This window comes from Gambusia affinis, linkage group LG16 (genome assembly GCF_019740435.1).
Source record: "Gambusia affinis linkage group LG16, SWU_Gaff_1.0, whole genome shotgun sequence".
NCBI lineage: Eukaryota > Metazoa > Chordata > Actinopteri > Cyprinodontiformes > Poeciliidae > Gambusia > Gambusia affinis.
The window spans coordinates 22,715,211-22,729,119 of NC_057883.1; the positions used below are offsets into that span (position 1 = coordinate 22,715,211).

At 37.3% G+C, this 13,909-nt stretch overlaps 2 protein-coding genes across 6 annotated transcripts in view; one reads left to right on the plus strand and one right to left on the minus strand.

Moving 5' to 3' along the window:
- fancm (FA complementation group M) overlaps positions 1–13,909 on the plus strand; it is a 43,958-nt gene that overhangs the window by 3,475 nt on the left and 26,574 nt on the right. The gene's annotated exons all lie outside the window — the stretch shown is intronic.
- On the minus strand, positions 1,781–13,635 carry soul3 (heme-binding protein soul3). Of its 2 annotated transcripts, none has more exons than XM_044142088.1 (6): positions 13,547–13,635; positions 13,022–13,286; positions 7,882–7,976; positions 5,830–5,971; positions 5,487–5,670; positions 1,781–4,293 (listed from the first exon to the last, which is right to left on the minus strand). In XM_044142088.1, exons 2-6 carry the CDS (start codon positions 13,263–13,265, stop codon positions 4,122–4,124), a joined length of 837 nt encoding a protein of 278 aa, XP_043998023.1. In that variant the 5' UTR covers positions 13,266–13,286; positions 13,547–13,635; the 3' UTR covers positions 1,781–4,121. The 2 variants fall into 2 exon arrangements, with proteins under 2 accessions (XP_043998023.1, XP_043998022.1); XM_044142087.1 differs by having other exon boundaries at positions 13,383–13,623.

The window sequence follows — 13,909 nt, forward strand, 5'->3', positions numbered from 1 at the left end:
TTTATTGGCAAGTTTTCTACAGGAGAGATTTTTGCAGATAAAATTTTACAGATTAATTTTTGCAGTTTACTTTTTTTGTTGATGAAATATTTGATAGCAAATTTATAGTAATAAAAAAAACATATATAAAAATTTTATCTAAAAAAGGTCAGATTCCCATGAGAATATATTTCTTTTATAATTAGTTTGTGTGGTTGTCTGTGAAAACTGTAGGTTAAATAACTCGAGGTTTGATTTGTAATGCTGTGTAGATCCGTTTTAGATGTTTTGCTGCCACCTACTGGATATTTCTATTATTTTTTTGTCTTGAATTTGTGGTAAAACCTCAGCGTCACATGGCTCTCTCCAGGCTGTGTGGTTCTTTCTGGGTCAGCTGAGATCAAAAGGATTGATTTTTCTTGAGAGCATCCTCCTGTTTGACTCTGTGGTCAAGCTGTTAGTGCTGTTAGTGCTGCCAGACTGCGTTTCGGGTTATTAAAGAAGCCGACTTGCTGCTGCTCCTTTCGTCTCGGCTCAGCGTCTGCGTCTGTTGTTTTTGTAAATGTGCAGCGAGACAGGATTTTCTGAAATATGACATCTGCAATTTAACGCTTAGACCTACCTGAACTTTAAGTTATTTCATTTTTCTAGTTTGTTTTCTTTACTTACAAACAGCCGCTGGTTGACCAGCTTTTGTCCTCTGCAGTTTGGGGTACAGTGAGCATTACTGCAGCCAAGCAGACAGAATTTAACAACTGCTGAGAAAATCAGAAAAAATGAGCCAGACATGCAGGCAGGTGCTTGTTTTGATTTTTTCCAGCTACAGTTATCGGCTGGTTTTAATCACCAGTGTTGAACTTGACTGCTTCTCTTCTCTCCAAGTTGGTTTTGAGGCAGAAGGAGTTTTTATGAGTGAACATGTAGGTCAGAAGTAATGTTTCATTTATTTTAAGGTTGAGAATAAGTTTTAAAAAGCCGTAAACATTTGAATGGTTTTCCACTCCTCTCTTTCACTATAGTTTTGTTTTTCACAAACTTTTCTGCTTACGTTTTGTCAGATATTTTGTAAGATGTTTCTACGGGATGCTGAAGGTCAGCAATAAGCATTGCATGGCGTTTTTATGGAGAAATGCTTCATTATTATGCAAAGCATCACAATGTTCTAAATGGATTAAGATCTGGAGAGTTTCCTGGACATAAACCAAACATTTTAATGGTTTCATCTCTTTGCCTCCACAACATGATGCCCAGTTGTAGTGGAAAAACATAATTTATATCTAATTTGCTCCTTGATTATTGGACAACATTTTGATCCTAGTCCTTATTTATCACAGTGCTTTAGGGAAAATTGTCCCTTGGGAAGCCTCAGCGACTGCTTAATACCTGTGTTAGCATTCACCTTTCCTTCATGTTTGAGTCTGAAAGGTTGGAAAGTAGGAAAAAAATGACCATGTCAGTCCTTTCTTGGAGAGATATTGCTTTTTTGCCAACCGTCTTGATATTTGATGTTTCATTTTAAAGCAGGTTTTGATTGTTTTCTGTGTTTGATCTAATAAAAACAAAGCAGCTTATCGGTTTGATAAAATCAAACCAATGAATGTGTGTGATGAGAATCACACACATTCATTTTGTCTATCCTGTGTTAATCAGCGTGATTATGTGCAGTTTGTGCATGCGGTTCATAGTTAAACTCCTTATTTAAATTCACAAACTGTTTATATTTAACACTACGACTAAATCCTGGAGCAAACCTGCGTCGTACGGAGGTAGCGGTCAGATGATAAGATTGCACATGTCAAAAGACGGGACACCAGCACATTTTATTGAACAGACAGAACACAGTAGCACTCATTTGTTGCACTTGAACTTTCACAGTACATATTATCACCTCGTTGCAAAACACTAAAGAATAAAGAAGCATAAAAACAAAGCAATGTCTAAACCCTCAAAGGAGGGTGAAATCTGTATATTCAATGGCTTTTATGCACATTAATGCTACTATCATTTGATTTAAATGAATTCTTTGGATGTAGGTGCTCTGCAGTCTCAGCTCCACACTCATATAAAATGTCACTTTTGCACAACTTTTGATGCATTTTATTAGACCATAATGTGTTTTGCCAGTTGGATGAACATTATGTCTTTAATGCCTCCATTTAATACACAGCAGCTTTTAGAGTTGAAGCTCAGGGCGAGTTGTGATTAAAGAGGGTAGCATCACTGAAATATTCCACAATAATACCGTCATGTTTTTCTGATATCGTACAGCTACCTGTTATTAAACGAGCAGACTTAGTCCTGAATCTTTTTTTTTCTTTCTCAGAAACAGTTTCCAGCAGCATTTCAATACCTGCGTTTCCACTAATGTTGATAAAACACAATTTTGCAATTGCAGTGTTTCTATTAAATAAGAAATGAAGATAAAATCATACACAAGTAATTAAAAAACATTTCACGGCATCATCCACCAACTTCTTCCTCTTCATGGTTTATGCCAGTAGCGACATCTGGTTGTGAAATGCAAAAAAATATATGTTTCCATTGCACTTTTGTGACATAAACCAATTTCTATTTGGCCAAAATACCACATCATTCTAGCACCAAAAGTTTTTTTTTTTTTGTTTTTTTTTTAAATTGGCATGTTTCCAATATGCAAATTTATTTTGGAAATGTCAAATTGTGTAACAATATCATAGTTTCCCCGAGTGTGTTATAAGCCTGGGGGTTCACCAGGCTGTATTTGCCCCTAATAAAGATGCTTATTTATAATATATTAGGATGAAACAGCTGAAGTACAAAAAAATATTTTTAATTTAATTTAATTGTATTTTTTTAGAGGCTTTATAGTTGGTGTTTTAGGCGTTAATGATATTTTCAAAGTTCCTGCCAATTTTAAACACTTTTTAGCTGCTGGCCCAGAAAACTTCCCTAACACGTTTTCTGGGGGAAACACAGTTCAATAGAAACACAGCTTTAGACAACCTCATTCTGGAGAAAAACCGTCACACAGTGATCATTTATCAGGTCTACATCCAGTTTGATTTCGACACCCTGCAGAAACAGAAACGCTTTCTTTTATCGGAGACAGAACATCAGAAACATCAGATTAAAAACATTAAAATCAGCTTTTCTAATTACAGCAAATATACTCAGGATTTCTGTGGCTTAATCATCTATTTAGCAGCAGTAGTGTTTGCGATGCACTAGCGAACTCTAACACCGACACAGAGTGACCAGCAGAAATAGACAACAGGTACTTAGAAATACTTGAGTTTGTGTGTAAACAAGTCTTGGAGCCAGAGGAATGCATTAATCTTGGATCACTAGCTGAAACACGCTGTACAGAATCTGGTGCTGGTTTTGATTGTCATTTAGCAGATAGATCTGTTGGCATTTGGTTTGTTGAAGTGTGATGCACTGGAGCTCTACATTCATTTACAAACATGTCACCTTCTTTCTGAGCTTAGCTTAAATACAGCTTAGGCCACTAGCTTCGGTCCGGATAAAGTCTCCTGGATCTGATCTGATCAGGGCCTTGAACTTGCTTCACGCTCCCCAACCTACAGAAACCACCTTGTTTCTTTTAAGTCATCTAAGGAATATTGCACTTGCTGCTGAGGGAAAGTATGCAGTGTGGTCAGCATCCCGTTCACCTGTGAGATGTGTTTTATTTTATTCCAGAGGAACAACGGCGTCCTCAACATGGCTGAATGTTGTTATGGCTACACAACAAACTGTGCGTCCACTGGGAGCTGCTTCCTGTGGATTGACTGACCTAACCTCAGTGGGTCACAAAGCGCTAACAGATGAAACTATCACACTTTACCAAAGAGGGCACATCCAGCTAGAAGGAGAACAAACTGCTTCGTTTAGCATTGGTTTGTGTTAATGGGTGTATGGCAGTGGTTAAGATCAGGAGAAATAAAGATCGATCTAAAACGAAGGAAAGGGAAAGATTTTTTTCTTTTTTTGTAGTTTTTAACTCAAAACCTCCCGGTTTTGAAGTATGCTAGGCTGGTGGTTGTTTCAGGGGAAGGATGGTGACTTAAAACGGTCTGGAACCTGAGGCTGTAGCTGAGCTAGCTGGGGCAGTGTCAAGAGTTCATGAGGTCGAGGGTCACAGGTAGGATGGTTCTGTCCGGTCAGCGTCGCTCCAGGAACCAGATTTCATTCTGACGGTTGCTGTGAGCCGGGTTGGTGTAGCCGGCCACCATGAACGAGTCGTTGACGCACACGCCAGGGGAGTCCAGCAGCTCAGCCATGGTGTTGATCTGGTTGATGATGGTCACTTCGTTGGTGGGACCAGTAAACCCCCTGGTGGAAGGACAAAGAAAACATCTCGGGGTTTTATTTTTATTTTCAGGCTGTCGGCACATCCTTAAAAAGTCTTACATTCACGTATTGGAAATTAAGGCCTTAAAAGGGTCTTAAATTTAATAAAGTAACGTAAGTTGACCTTAAATATTGTAATCATGAATCTCACATTTTGTTGTGACAGGACTGTTTAATCTCACTCTTTGCTGAACTTTTCTGCCAGGCGAACATTTATATCTGAAACGATCAATCAATTATTGTAATAATAGTCAACTAAATTAGTAATCGATTAATTGCTAAACAAACAAAAAAAAAGCCTCTTGGCTGAGAAAATAAGACGTGATTAAGCCAGATATCTACAAAAGTTTATATTCAAGGTGAAAAACTTTCTTTGCCTGTAAATATATTTTCCCCACATCTCCTCAAGTGGCAGTTTTGGCTAATCTGGTACAAATTCACTTTAGGAATGTTGTTGGTGCAATGAGAAAATCAAATTAGATATTTAATCTGATTTTTTTATCCGATTAATCGTCAGAAAAATTGATTTATCGATCACTGAAAAATTATTAGTTGCAGCCCTACAAAAGTTTGAGTCGTGTGTCAACATCTTCACGGCATTCTGTGTTTAGAGGCGGATTAGACTACTGGTACCGGTAGCTGCAAATTTAGAATATTACCTGCTAGTCTGGCTAGCAAGCTAGATTATATTCTAGCAACCAATATATTGGTAACTAGCTTAATTAGCAGTAGCTACTGCAACAATAGCTATTCTAGTAATATCAAGATAGCAAGCTATTCTAGCTAGCAAGAACATATAACAAACCCAAATTATTACCATAGAGTGACGAATGATGGCGACAGACAAAACTTACCGCCAACACACGGCATATTATGGTGACGAAAGTTTAACATTTCTCAACTGTCTTGTGTTGCATTGATAGCCCAGCTATGTGTACGAGCTAACAATTTCACATGCTTAATGTCATTGGTTGGTTAGCTGGAAGAGGGCAAGCAACTGTCGCAATCCTTAAGCACAAATATTTGTTTGTTTTTTGCCAATTGCTCACTTTTATTGCCTACTTTTAACCCTATGCATCCCCTACATATAGTTTTTCAGCCTTAATTGCAGATGGCATTTAAAAAAGGCCTTAAATTTGACTTGCTGAAATCTGCAGCTTCTATTCTCTACTAACCTTGTGTATACTGTAGCGGCTGGCCAGACTTCGATGACGATCTCGTTATCGTTCGGTTGTGGCGGCTGGGCCTGATGCTCAATAGGAAGGTAGTACGCCACAGTGACATCCTGGGAGATAACTGAGTGGTTCTCATCTGTCCGCACTATTGTCACGATGGGCAACGTCATACCAAGGTAGTCTCCTAAATCAGTCAGACATTGGAACAAGGCGCTTTTATTTCCATGATCCACTCTGATTGGTTATTAGAAAGTTAAATACGCTCATATCTGTCATCTTGTGCATCGCAATAAATAATGAAAAATCCTTTCCAAGTCAGATGCAGTGATGCTTTTGGACTCACCTAAAGAGTTCTGCTGACAGATGTATCTCATTATTCTCATGAAACCGTAGCAGATGCTCTGCTCGTATGTGTCCTCATGCATAGCTATGCAAGCCCAGTGGCCCTTTTCGTAGTGCCGTTTCTCATAGAGCTGCTCCCCACACTGAGAAGGAAAAAGCAGGAATGTAAACAAGATCCAAGCAAATATTTTACAAATAAAATTAAATGTAACATGCAAAAAATTTCAACATTTTAATGTTTTATTTGTTATTATTGATATATTTCTTTACTTTGAGAACCTATATGCACTCGGTTACTGGCTTAATGTGCAGCTGCATCTCAGTAAATTAGAATGTCGTCAAAAAGTTAAACTCAGATTTTACACTTGATCATTTACTCAAGCCCAAGTAAAACGCTCTTGATGCTATCTTTATACACAATTCAATAGGTGTAGCTCATTTTCTAGATTTATCAGTGTGACTGGGGTGGAGCACTTTTTCCTTCCACTCAACTTCCCATTAAAATACTTGGATACAGTGGGAGTGTACCATCAGCTGTTGGCTGAATATTTGTCAAAGCAGAAGTCTTGTCTGTGATTTATTACATTTGTTTATTTTTAAAATCTCCTATTTAATTAGTTTTTTTAATACATCCAGTAAAATTAACAGAAATAAAAGCTTTTTATTGCAGAAATACACAACTTTTTAATGTTATTCTAAGTGATTGGGATTCCTCTGTATATTGCTTCAATTTAATTGACTTAAAATTCACTTTGTCTTGAAACTAATTGGCTGTTTGACTAACCCAGGATTTGTTGCTGCCACATTACGACGGTTTTAAAAAACCGTCTAAGAATAGTTTGCCACGCTTGGCCTTTGTTCAACCGGAGTTTCCAGCCAAGTTCTAATGAACTAATTAATTCAAGTTAAACCAATTAGCCCTTTTTTATTTATACACTTCCCTAAGGAGTTTAAAGAGCTTGGGTGACTCAAAATGTCTGCACCTGACTGGGGCGGAGCATTTTTATGTCCTGAGTGTAAATGTGTGCATGTTATGAATATGAAATAAAATAAACAAAAATGTTTAATATTCGCTTTATTATACTTAAACTACAATTCCAGTAAAATTCATATTTTCTTTCCATTATTACTTTAATAGCTACATTGACTTGCATGTAAATAGATGGGGCAATATGGAGTTAAAGCTTTATCAATATATTTGTGGTATTTGGTAATGATAAAAGTGACAATATTACTTCTCTTTTCAGTATAACAAACAAAAATACTCCTCTTGAAAAACATTCCCATTTGTAATGCATTTCTTTTACGACTGCAGTAACATAAATAAGTGGGATTTGCATCTCTAAACTGCACACAGTAACTGCATTTAATCTTATCAAATTTAGTGATACTCTCACTGAACAAACAGTACAGTTTATAATTCCATCAGTAACTGGAATTTATTATGACAACAATAATTTTATTCATCACGACAAATAATAAGAAAAAAAGATAGCATGATAATTTTTTAATAACATTGAATAATACAAACTAAATGCTACTACACCTGGAAAAACTCTGTTATTTTTATAGTTATAGTGCCACGTTTGGGGAAAAAATATGTCAAACTTAACTTTTTACTATAAATTCAGTGTTTGTCTGCTGATGTTATGTTCAAATATGTCATAAAATAATATGACACACTTAATTTTAAAATCCAAATAATTGTTAATTGTTTAGTTTGTTACTTTTGTAACGTTAAAATCAATAGCCACAACAGCAAAAGTAGTATGCTAATGATATTAGCTTTATAGCAGCTTAGGAACAATAAAGCATCTGGTGTTGACATGTTGGTCTGGGGGGCCCCCAAGTGTGCATCTGCTCCCGGTCACAAAAAGGCTTGGGCACTTACAAGTAAAATCCTCAAACGTCTACAAAGATTGAACCCTAATTTTCTAGGTCCTGTTCCTATTACGCTTAGGTACTTCAAACTAGGTCACCAACATAATTACTAGAATGACAGCATAAAAAGACTGGGTTACATAATTAAAGAAGATTAAAAAAAGATGGATACCTTCTCTTTTCGCAGTAGGAGGGTGAATGGGACGTGCTCTCTTTGACTACGTCCTTGGTTGTCGCTACTTAGCTGCTGAATTGGTTCTGCCATTTCTGTTGAGCAGACAAAACAGAAATTGATCAATTTGAAGTCCTATATGAAGCATTCAGACCTGGTCAATTACATTCAGTTTAATCCATGAACTAATTCTCAGTGTTTTATTTTTTGCGTCCAGCGCAGCACATGTGGTCCTCCTGTTTGTAATCTGCGTGCAATGCCTTCGCCCCCTGCAGCTTCTTGGCTGGCGGTGTTTGCGGTTAGAGTGAAGTTCTGCCAGGAGGGCCGAGCGCCTGCCAGGACGCTGCTGGGAGTAACATTCATTAGAGCCGACCCGGCCCAATGCCAGGAACAGGAACACACCGGCATTAGCAGCACAAGTCAGCGTCCGATTCTAACTGAACCAAGTTTAAACCTGCCTCCATTTTTTTCAGTCGTAGTTTAATCGGGTTTTGTCGGTTAATGCCGTGAAGGGCATCTGGGTCAAAGTGACCCGTCGTGTTTAGAGGATCAATGATTCGACAGCAAACTTACTGCTGTAGAAAGTCATCAACTGAGAACTGATGTGTGTCCATTTTAAAATATTGTTTTATCTGATTAAGTATTCGTACTGCTTGTACTTTTCCATATTTTTCCATCGTCCGATCACAAACTGAAATATACTTTATTTAGTTGTAGGTTTTACTAGGCTCTGTCACGATAATAAATTTTACCGGAAGATGAAATGTCCCAGATGTTATTGCGATAAACACTGATGTTGTTGTTTTCAGACCATTCTGAAGTAATGGCATAATAATGCAAGAATAAATCCTCAAATATAAATACACTTTAAATTCTAATTAACATTTATCACTGGAACTGGCATATACAAAATACATAAATAAACAAAACAACAAAATTAATGTTGAAGTTTCTGTAAGTCTCAAAACTGTGTTGAGACCAAAGCACCAGATGGAAGACTTTGTCATTCAGCTTTTAAGAGAAAAACAGTAAATCCTTCAATAGGAAATGATTGAGCTCATTTGACTTTTTTATGCAATTAAAAAGTCAAATGATTGATTTACTGGTTTACAGTAATTGATTTACTGGTTTACTAGTTATTGCAACAGGCTTTGGCTTTACATGAAGTGACAGAAAATATCATGGATTTCAATTTAAAAAAAAATTTTTTTTTTTTTTACTAAATTTGAATGTGATGTATGTTTACTTATTCAACTTCCTTCCTAAAATGTCTTATGACATAAATTTTAACATTCAGGTTTCGCCACAGGAGTTTAAAGTTGCTAGCTGTATATGTAGGGAAGGTGCAAGTAATGTGCAGCCTGTAACAGATTTTCTTCTCATTCACTCTGATCAGCTTCCTTTGTCCCGGCTGATTTAAGAAAAAAAAGACGTGACACCTTCACTGCCATTAGCATGTTTAATGGTGTCATAATTTTTGTTTCAGAAACGGATCAGTGAAATAATCTGCCAATGGAATAAGTACATTTTCATTAATATTAAGAAACTATTAACTTAAAAGAAGTTCCTTCATCTTGTTGAAAAGTGACTTATGAGTTATGTTTGTTTCATTTAAAAGGTATTAATATATTCGCACTACAAACCACACTAGACATATTTAGAAAGATTTTATATTTTTGCTGTTAATTGCATGTCAGTGAATGCAAAGAGCTGCTACGATGCAATATTTAGTTGTGAATTATATTTAAATTATTTTGCATTGCTGCAGAAATCTATTTGTTTTTTTGTTTTGTTTGGTTTGGAGCACTGTGGTCATGTCAGTGCGATACAGTATCAGAACTCACTCTCATGGGAAACAACCGGCTCCATTTTGACGTTTATTTGGACGTTGTTAACTCTGTCATCATCATCATCTTTTATGACACTGATCCTCTCCGAGTTAGAAAATCCCTGCAAGTGGTTTTGTTCTCGGTTGATGATGAAGGTCTGAGGGTAAAGGAAGAATTATGTTACAGACACTTCTACTGGGACCCAGTGGGCTCACTAACTGCATTTACAGACAGGTTAGTAAAGCAAGAGTGGGCGCCATGTGTGTGGTTTGTGTAAAGCTTCAGTCCTCACATATATTAATACAACAAATACATTTTTATGCACTTTGGCCTTTTATCCACACAGAAACTTGGTTTAATATTATTAAAAATTCTTATGAAAACTCAGACCAAATTGGAGATTTGAGAAAATGTTTGCATGTGTACATTTGTTGCATTCCAGACTACTACAAATAATGCGCCAATCTATCCACCTACTTCCTTTCACATGACTCCCAATCGACATCGTCTTATGTTTTTTTAACTTCATATTTAAGTTAAAAAATATGAAGTTTTTTTAACTTAAATTATTTTTTAAATTATTTTTTCTCCCCTCCAGGGGGTCTTTTGTGGGCTCTAGTGTCCCTTATTTGAAAGTTGGCTGACAGGAAAGGGGGAAGACATGCAGTAAATGTTGACGGGTCCAGGAATCAAACCCGCGACAGCCGCATCGAGGACTCAAGGCCTCCAAACGTGGGTGGTGCTACCTCCTACGCCACCACAGCACACCCTACATGTTTAATTCTTGACAGGAAGTCATTGTTGTTTTGATGCGATCTGATTGGCTGACGCAGGTTTTAGCTTTGCGCTGCTCTGCCCCCTACAGGTTTGGCTGTTTAAGACAACACTCAGCGGTGGATTTGTGCTGGCTTATGTGGATGAAAGCTTTTCTGAAACCGATCCTGTGTGTATAATATTACTTTTTACTCAATATCACAGAAATATATATATTTTTTATGTGCATACAAGGCTTAAATTGTGCCCTCATGTTAGCGACCAGAGGGCTAACTGACCAGAGCTAAGGTTCGCTTTTAAACTTGTAAAGACATCGGAAATCAGCTGTTTAATTTTTAATGTTCTCAATGGTGGCTAAAGAAGGAAATTGTGACACATAACTCCAATTTTAGAATTTGTAAATGTTTAACAGCAGCCAAAAGTTGGTAAAATAACTGCATCATGTGGAGAGATATTTTCTGTGTAGCAGCTTGCTTTAAAATGTGAAATCAAACATCTACATTTTTCAAGGAGATCTAACTCTTCTCCTTAAAAAAAAACAAAAAAAAACACCAAAGAGCTGACTGCCTTTTGAAGGCAGCCTCCTCTTTCTGAATTTGTGTTGCTACAAAGCAGCTGTTAGCTGAACCAGTAAACAGGAAGTTACCCAAAAAAAATCTGGACTACACCCACAAATTTATTAGAGAAGTTGTTGAATTACAACTTTAGTTATGAGAGAAAACATGCATGTAAAAGCAAATCCTAGACTTGGACGATTGTTTTTGCAATAGATAATTGCTGAATAAATAGTTTCCAGTGCTTTAATGATCAGTTGTAATAGCTGCTGTTGTCAGATGGCAATTAAAAATATTAAAATGTTAATTACTAATTACATACAGGGAAAAATTGCGGCCAGTCAGTCAGTGGTTTAGCCCTCAATATCAGTCCCACACATTAGTCTTCCTGCCTTATAGTGACCTTAATTTTATCATGATTCTGGCCACTAGTTCAAAAATACAAGCTACTTTGAGAAAAATAAACTGACAGACGCATAAACATTTTTACAACCATAATGTTTGTTTTATTTATTTTTCAAGGCGATCTAACTCTTCTCCTTAAAAAAAAACACACCAAAGAACTGACTGCCTTTTAAAGACAGCCTCCTCTTTCTGAATTTCTATTGTGCTATATTTTTTTGTTATGGTGGAAATACTAAAATACGTAGAGCCAATTCCTTTCTTTTTACAACCAATGAATCTGTTACAAACATTCTGGGAAAATCCTTGTCTTACTTGGAAATATGCCTCTCAGAATGTCTCCATTTGTAAAGTGAGATAACGGTAAACAAGAAATGTAAAACTCCCATTTAAATTTAGGGTGGAGTCTCGGAAACATGTCGTCTGTATCCCCTAAACATTCACTTACAGAAAAACTAAGCTAAACTGCAAAGGCTTAGCAAACGTTTGTTTTAAAAACAGTATTTTATAATTAAAGCAGGAATTAAAATGGTAAAGTCTAGCAAGTTTCAATAGGTTCATTGTTTCATTCTGCATGTCTAATCAGTGATTAGCAGTTAAGACTATTGTTATTTCCTGGCTTCACAAGGCAAAAGCCTGAATATCAAAAATCAACTGATGTGAGATGTGAGCACAATTTACCTTTATGAAAACCAAACTATACAATAGTTAAACTATACGGGTATGAAGTGGTTTTTAAATAACACCAAACAGAAGAAGTGTTAGTATGAAATGGGTGTGTAAGCACAGCATTATGTATTTTGTATCAATTTGTAATACTGATTAGTCATAAACATGGACTGGTATCATAGCTGCACCAAGGTTTTAAAAAGTTACGGTTTCAAAACCGCAAATTTTTTCTTGTGCATTTAATGAGGACGGAGACAGACGTGTCCTCAGCTGTCCTTCCCTCCCACACCTATTGCTGCACAATGCCGATCATCTGGTTGCAATAACTGCACACTAAAAACAAAATAATTAACGTGTTATTCAGATCTTTGATTTGATCAATTTTATACAAAAATACATATTTTATATGTTTATGTGTAAATACCACGCTGCTATATTGTGAGAATTTCAACCCAAGCCAAGTTTGTTGTACATTTATAGCATAAATAGTAATTTTCCATTAGAAGTTCTTGTTTACTTTGTTGATTTGTGAGTCAAAACTTTGGAAAACTATTCTACAAATGTTTCTTTTTAGCCACACTAACCCTTTGCGTGAAGAAAACCGTTTAATTATAATCCCGAGTGTAATTATTGCATTCAGTAGTTAAAACTATGTAGCTGAGACACATGGTTGCCTGAAGCGCTGGGACTGTCCTGTCTGGAACTGGTTTGTCAGGAAACTAGGTCACTCTGTGCTGTGGAAAGACCTGAGACGGTTTGTTTTCTAAAGTTCATCCTGGCCTTTTTAACTTATCTGACACCCAAATTAAAGTTTATACTCCAAAAATAAAGGGTACTGGAGAGGTGAGGTCACTTAAAACCATGTATTAGTCAGAGTTAGCTGTGTAAGCCGGAGTTTTTGTGGATTTTTACCTGGAGAAACTTCGACTTGGTGGCCTCTCGCCACTTCCTGCCAGTAACGTAGCAGTCGTTCTGAACCGTCCTCTGCCTCCATGGTTTCTCCCTCCTCTTCCAAGCTGCCGTTGCCCGAATCTGACAGCTGGTCCTCGGAGAAGGACTCCAGGTCCTCCAGGGTGATCATCCCGTGTTGGTGGATGGCGTCGTTACCGCCGCCTCCTCCGCCGCCGCCGCTCATCTGACAGCCTCCTCGGTCCATTTCAGGAGTATTAACCCTCTACTGAGAGAAACAGACCTCGAATGACAGCTAAAACAAGCCGAATCTGTCAATTTTTTGTTTTGTTTTAGTCAAAGAAACAGTTGTTTTTCTTTTTACTTCGTGTTCGCGTCGTCCAGATTAGAACAACCGGTACTTTCTAGTCAACAAATTAGGCGCTCCTAAACTATATCCGACGCTCTCAGCCATATTTTCAGTCCCTGATTTACATCCTACGTGAATAAAACATGTTCCTTAGCTGGTGACACTTAAAAAACAAATACCTAAAAAACCAAAACCGAGCCGAGCAGCCGCCACCGTCTCCCGTGCAGAGGAGCGTGACGCTCCGGAGCTGAGGCGTCTGTGATGTTTATGAAGGCGGGCCGCGGGATCACGTGACGCTGCGGGCTCTCACAGTCCCCGCCCCTCCGAGCTGTCCGAGGTCTTAAGCGCCTCTGACTCCTGTGTCCGTCTGAGTACATCCAGTACTTCACACACTTCCTATTTCATCCTTAAACCACATGTTTATATGTAAGAAGAAACATTATGTGACATTATTTGTGTTTTATAAAGCCTCTAATAATTTCATGACTCTTTTGGAGGTATTTATGACGGTAAATAAGTTAATTTGCATTGAATTGAAGAGT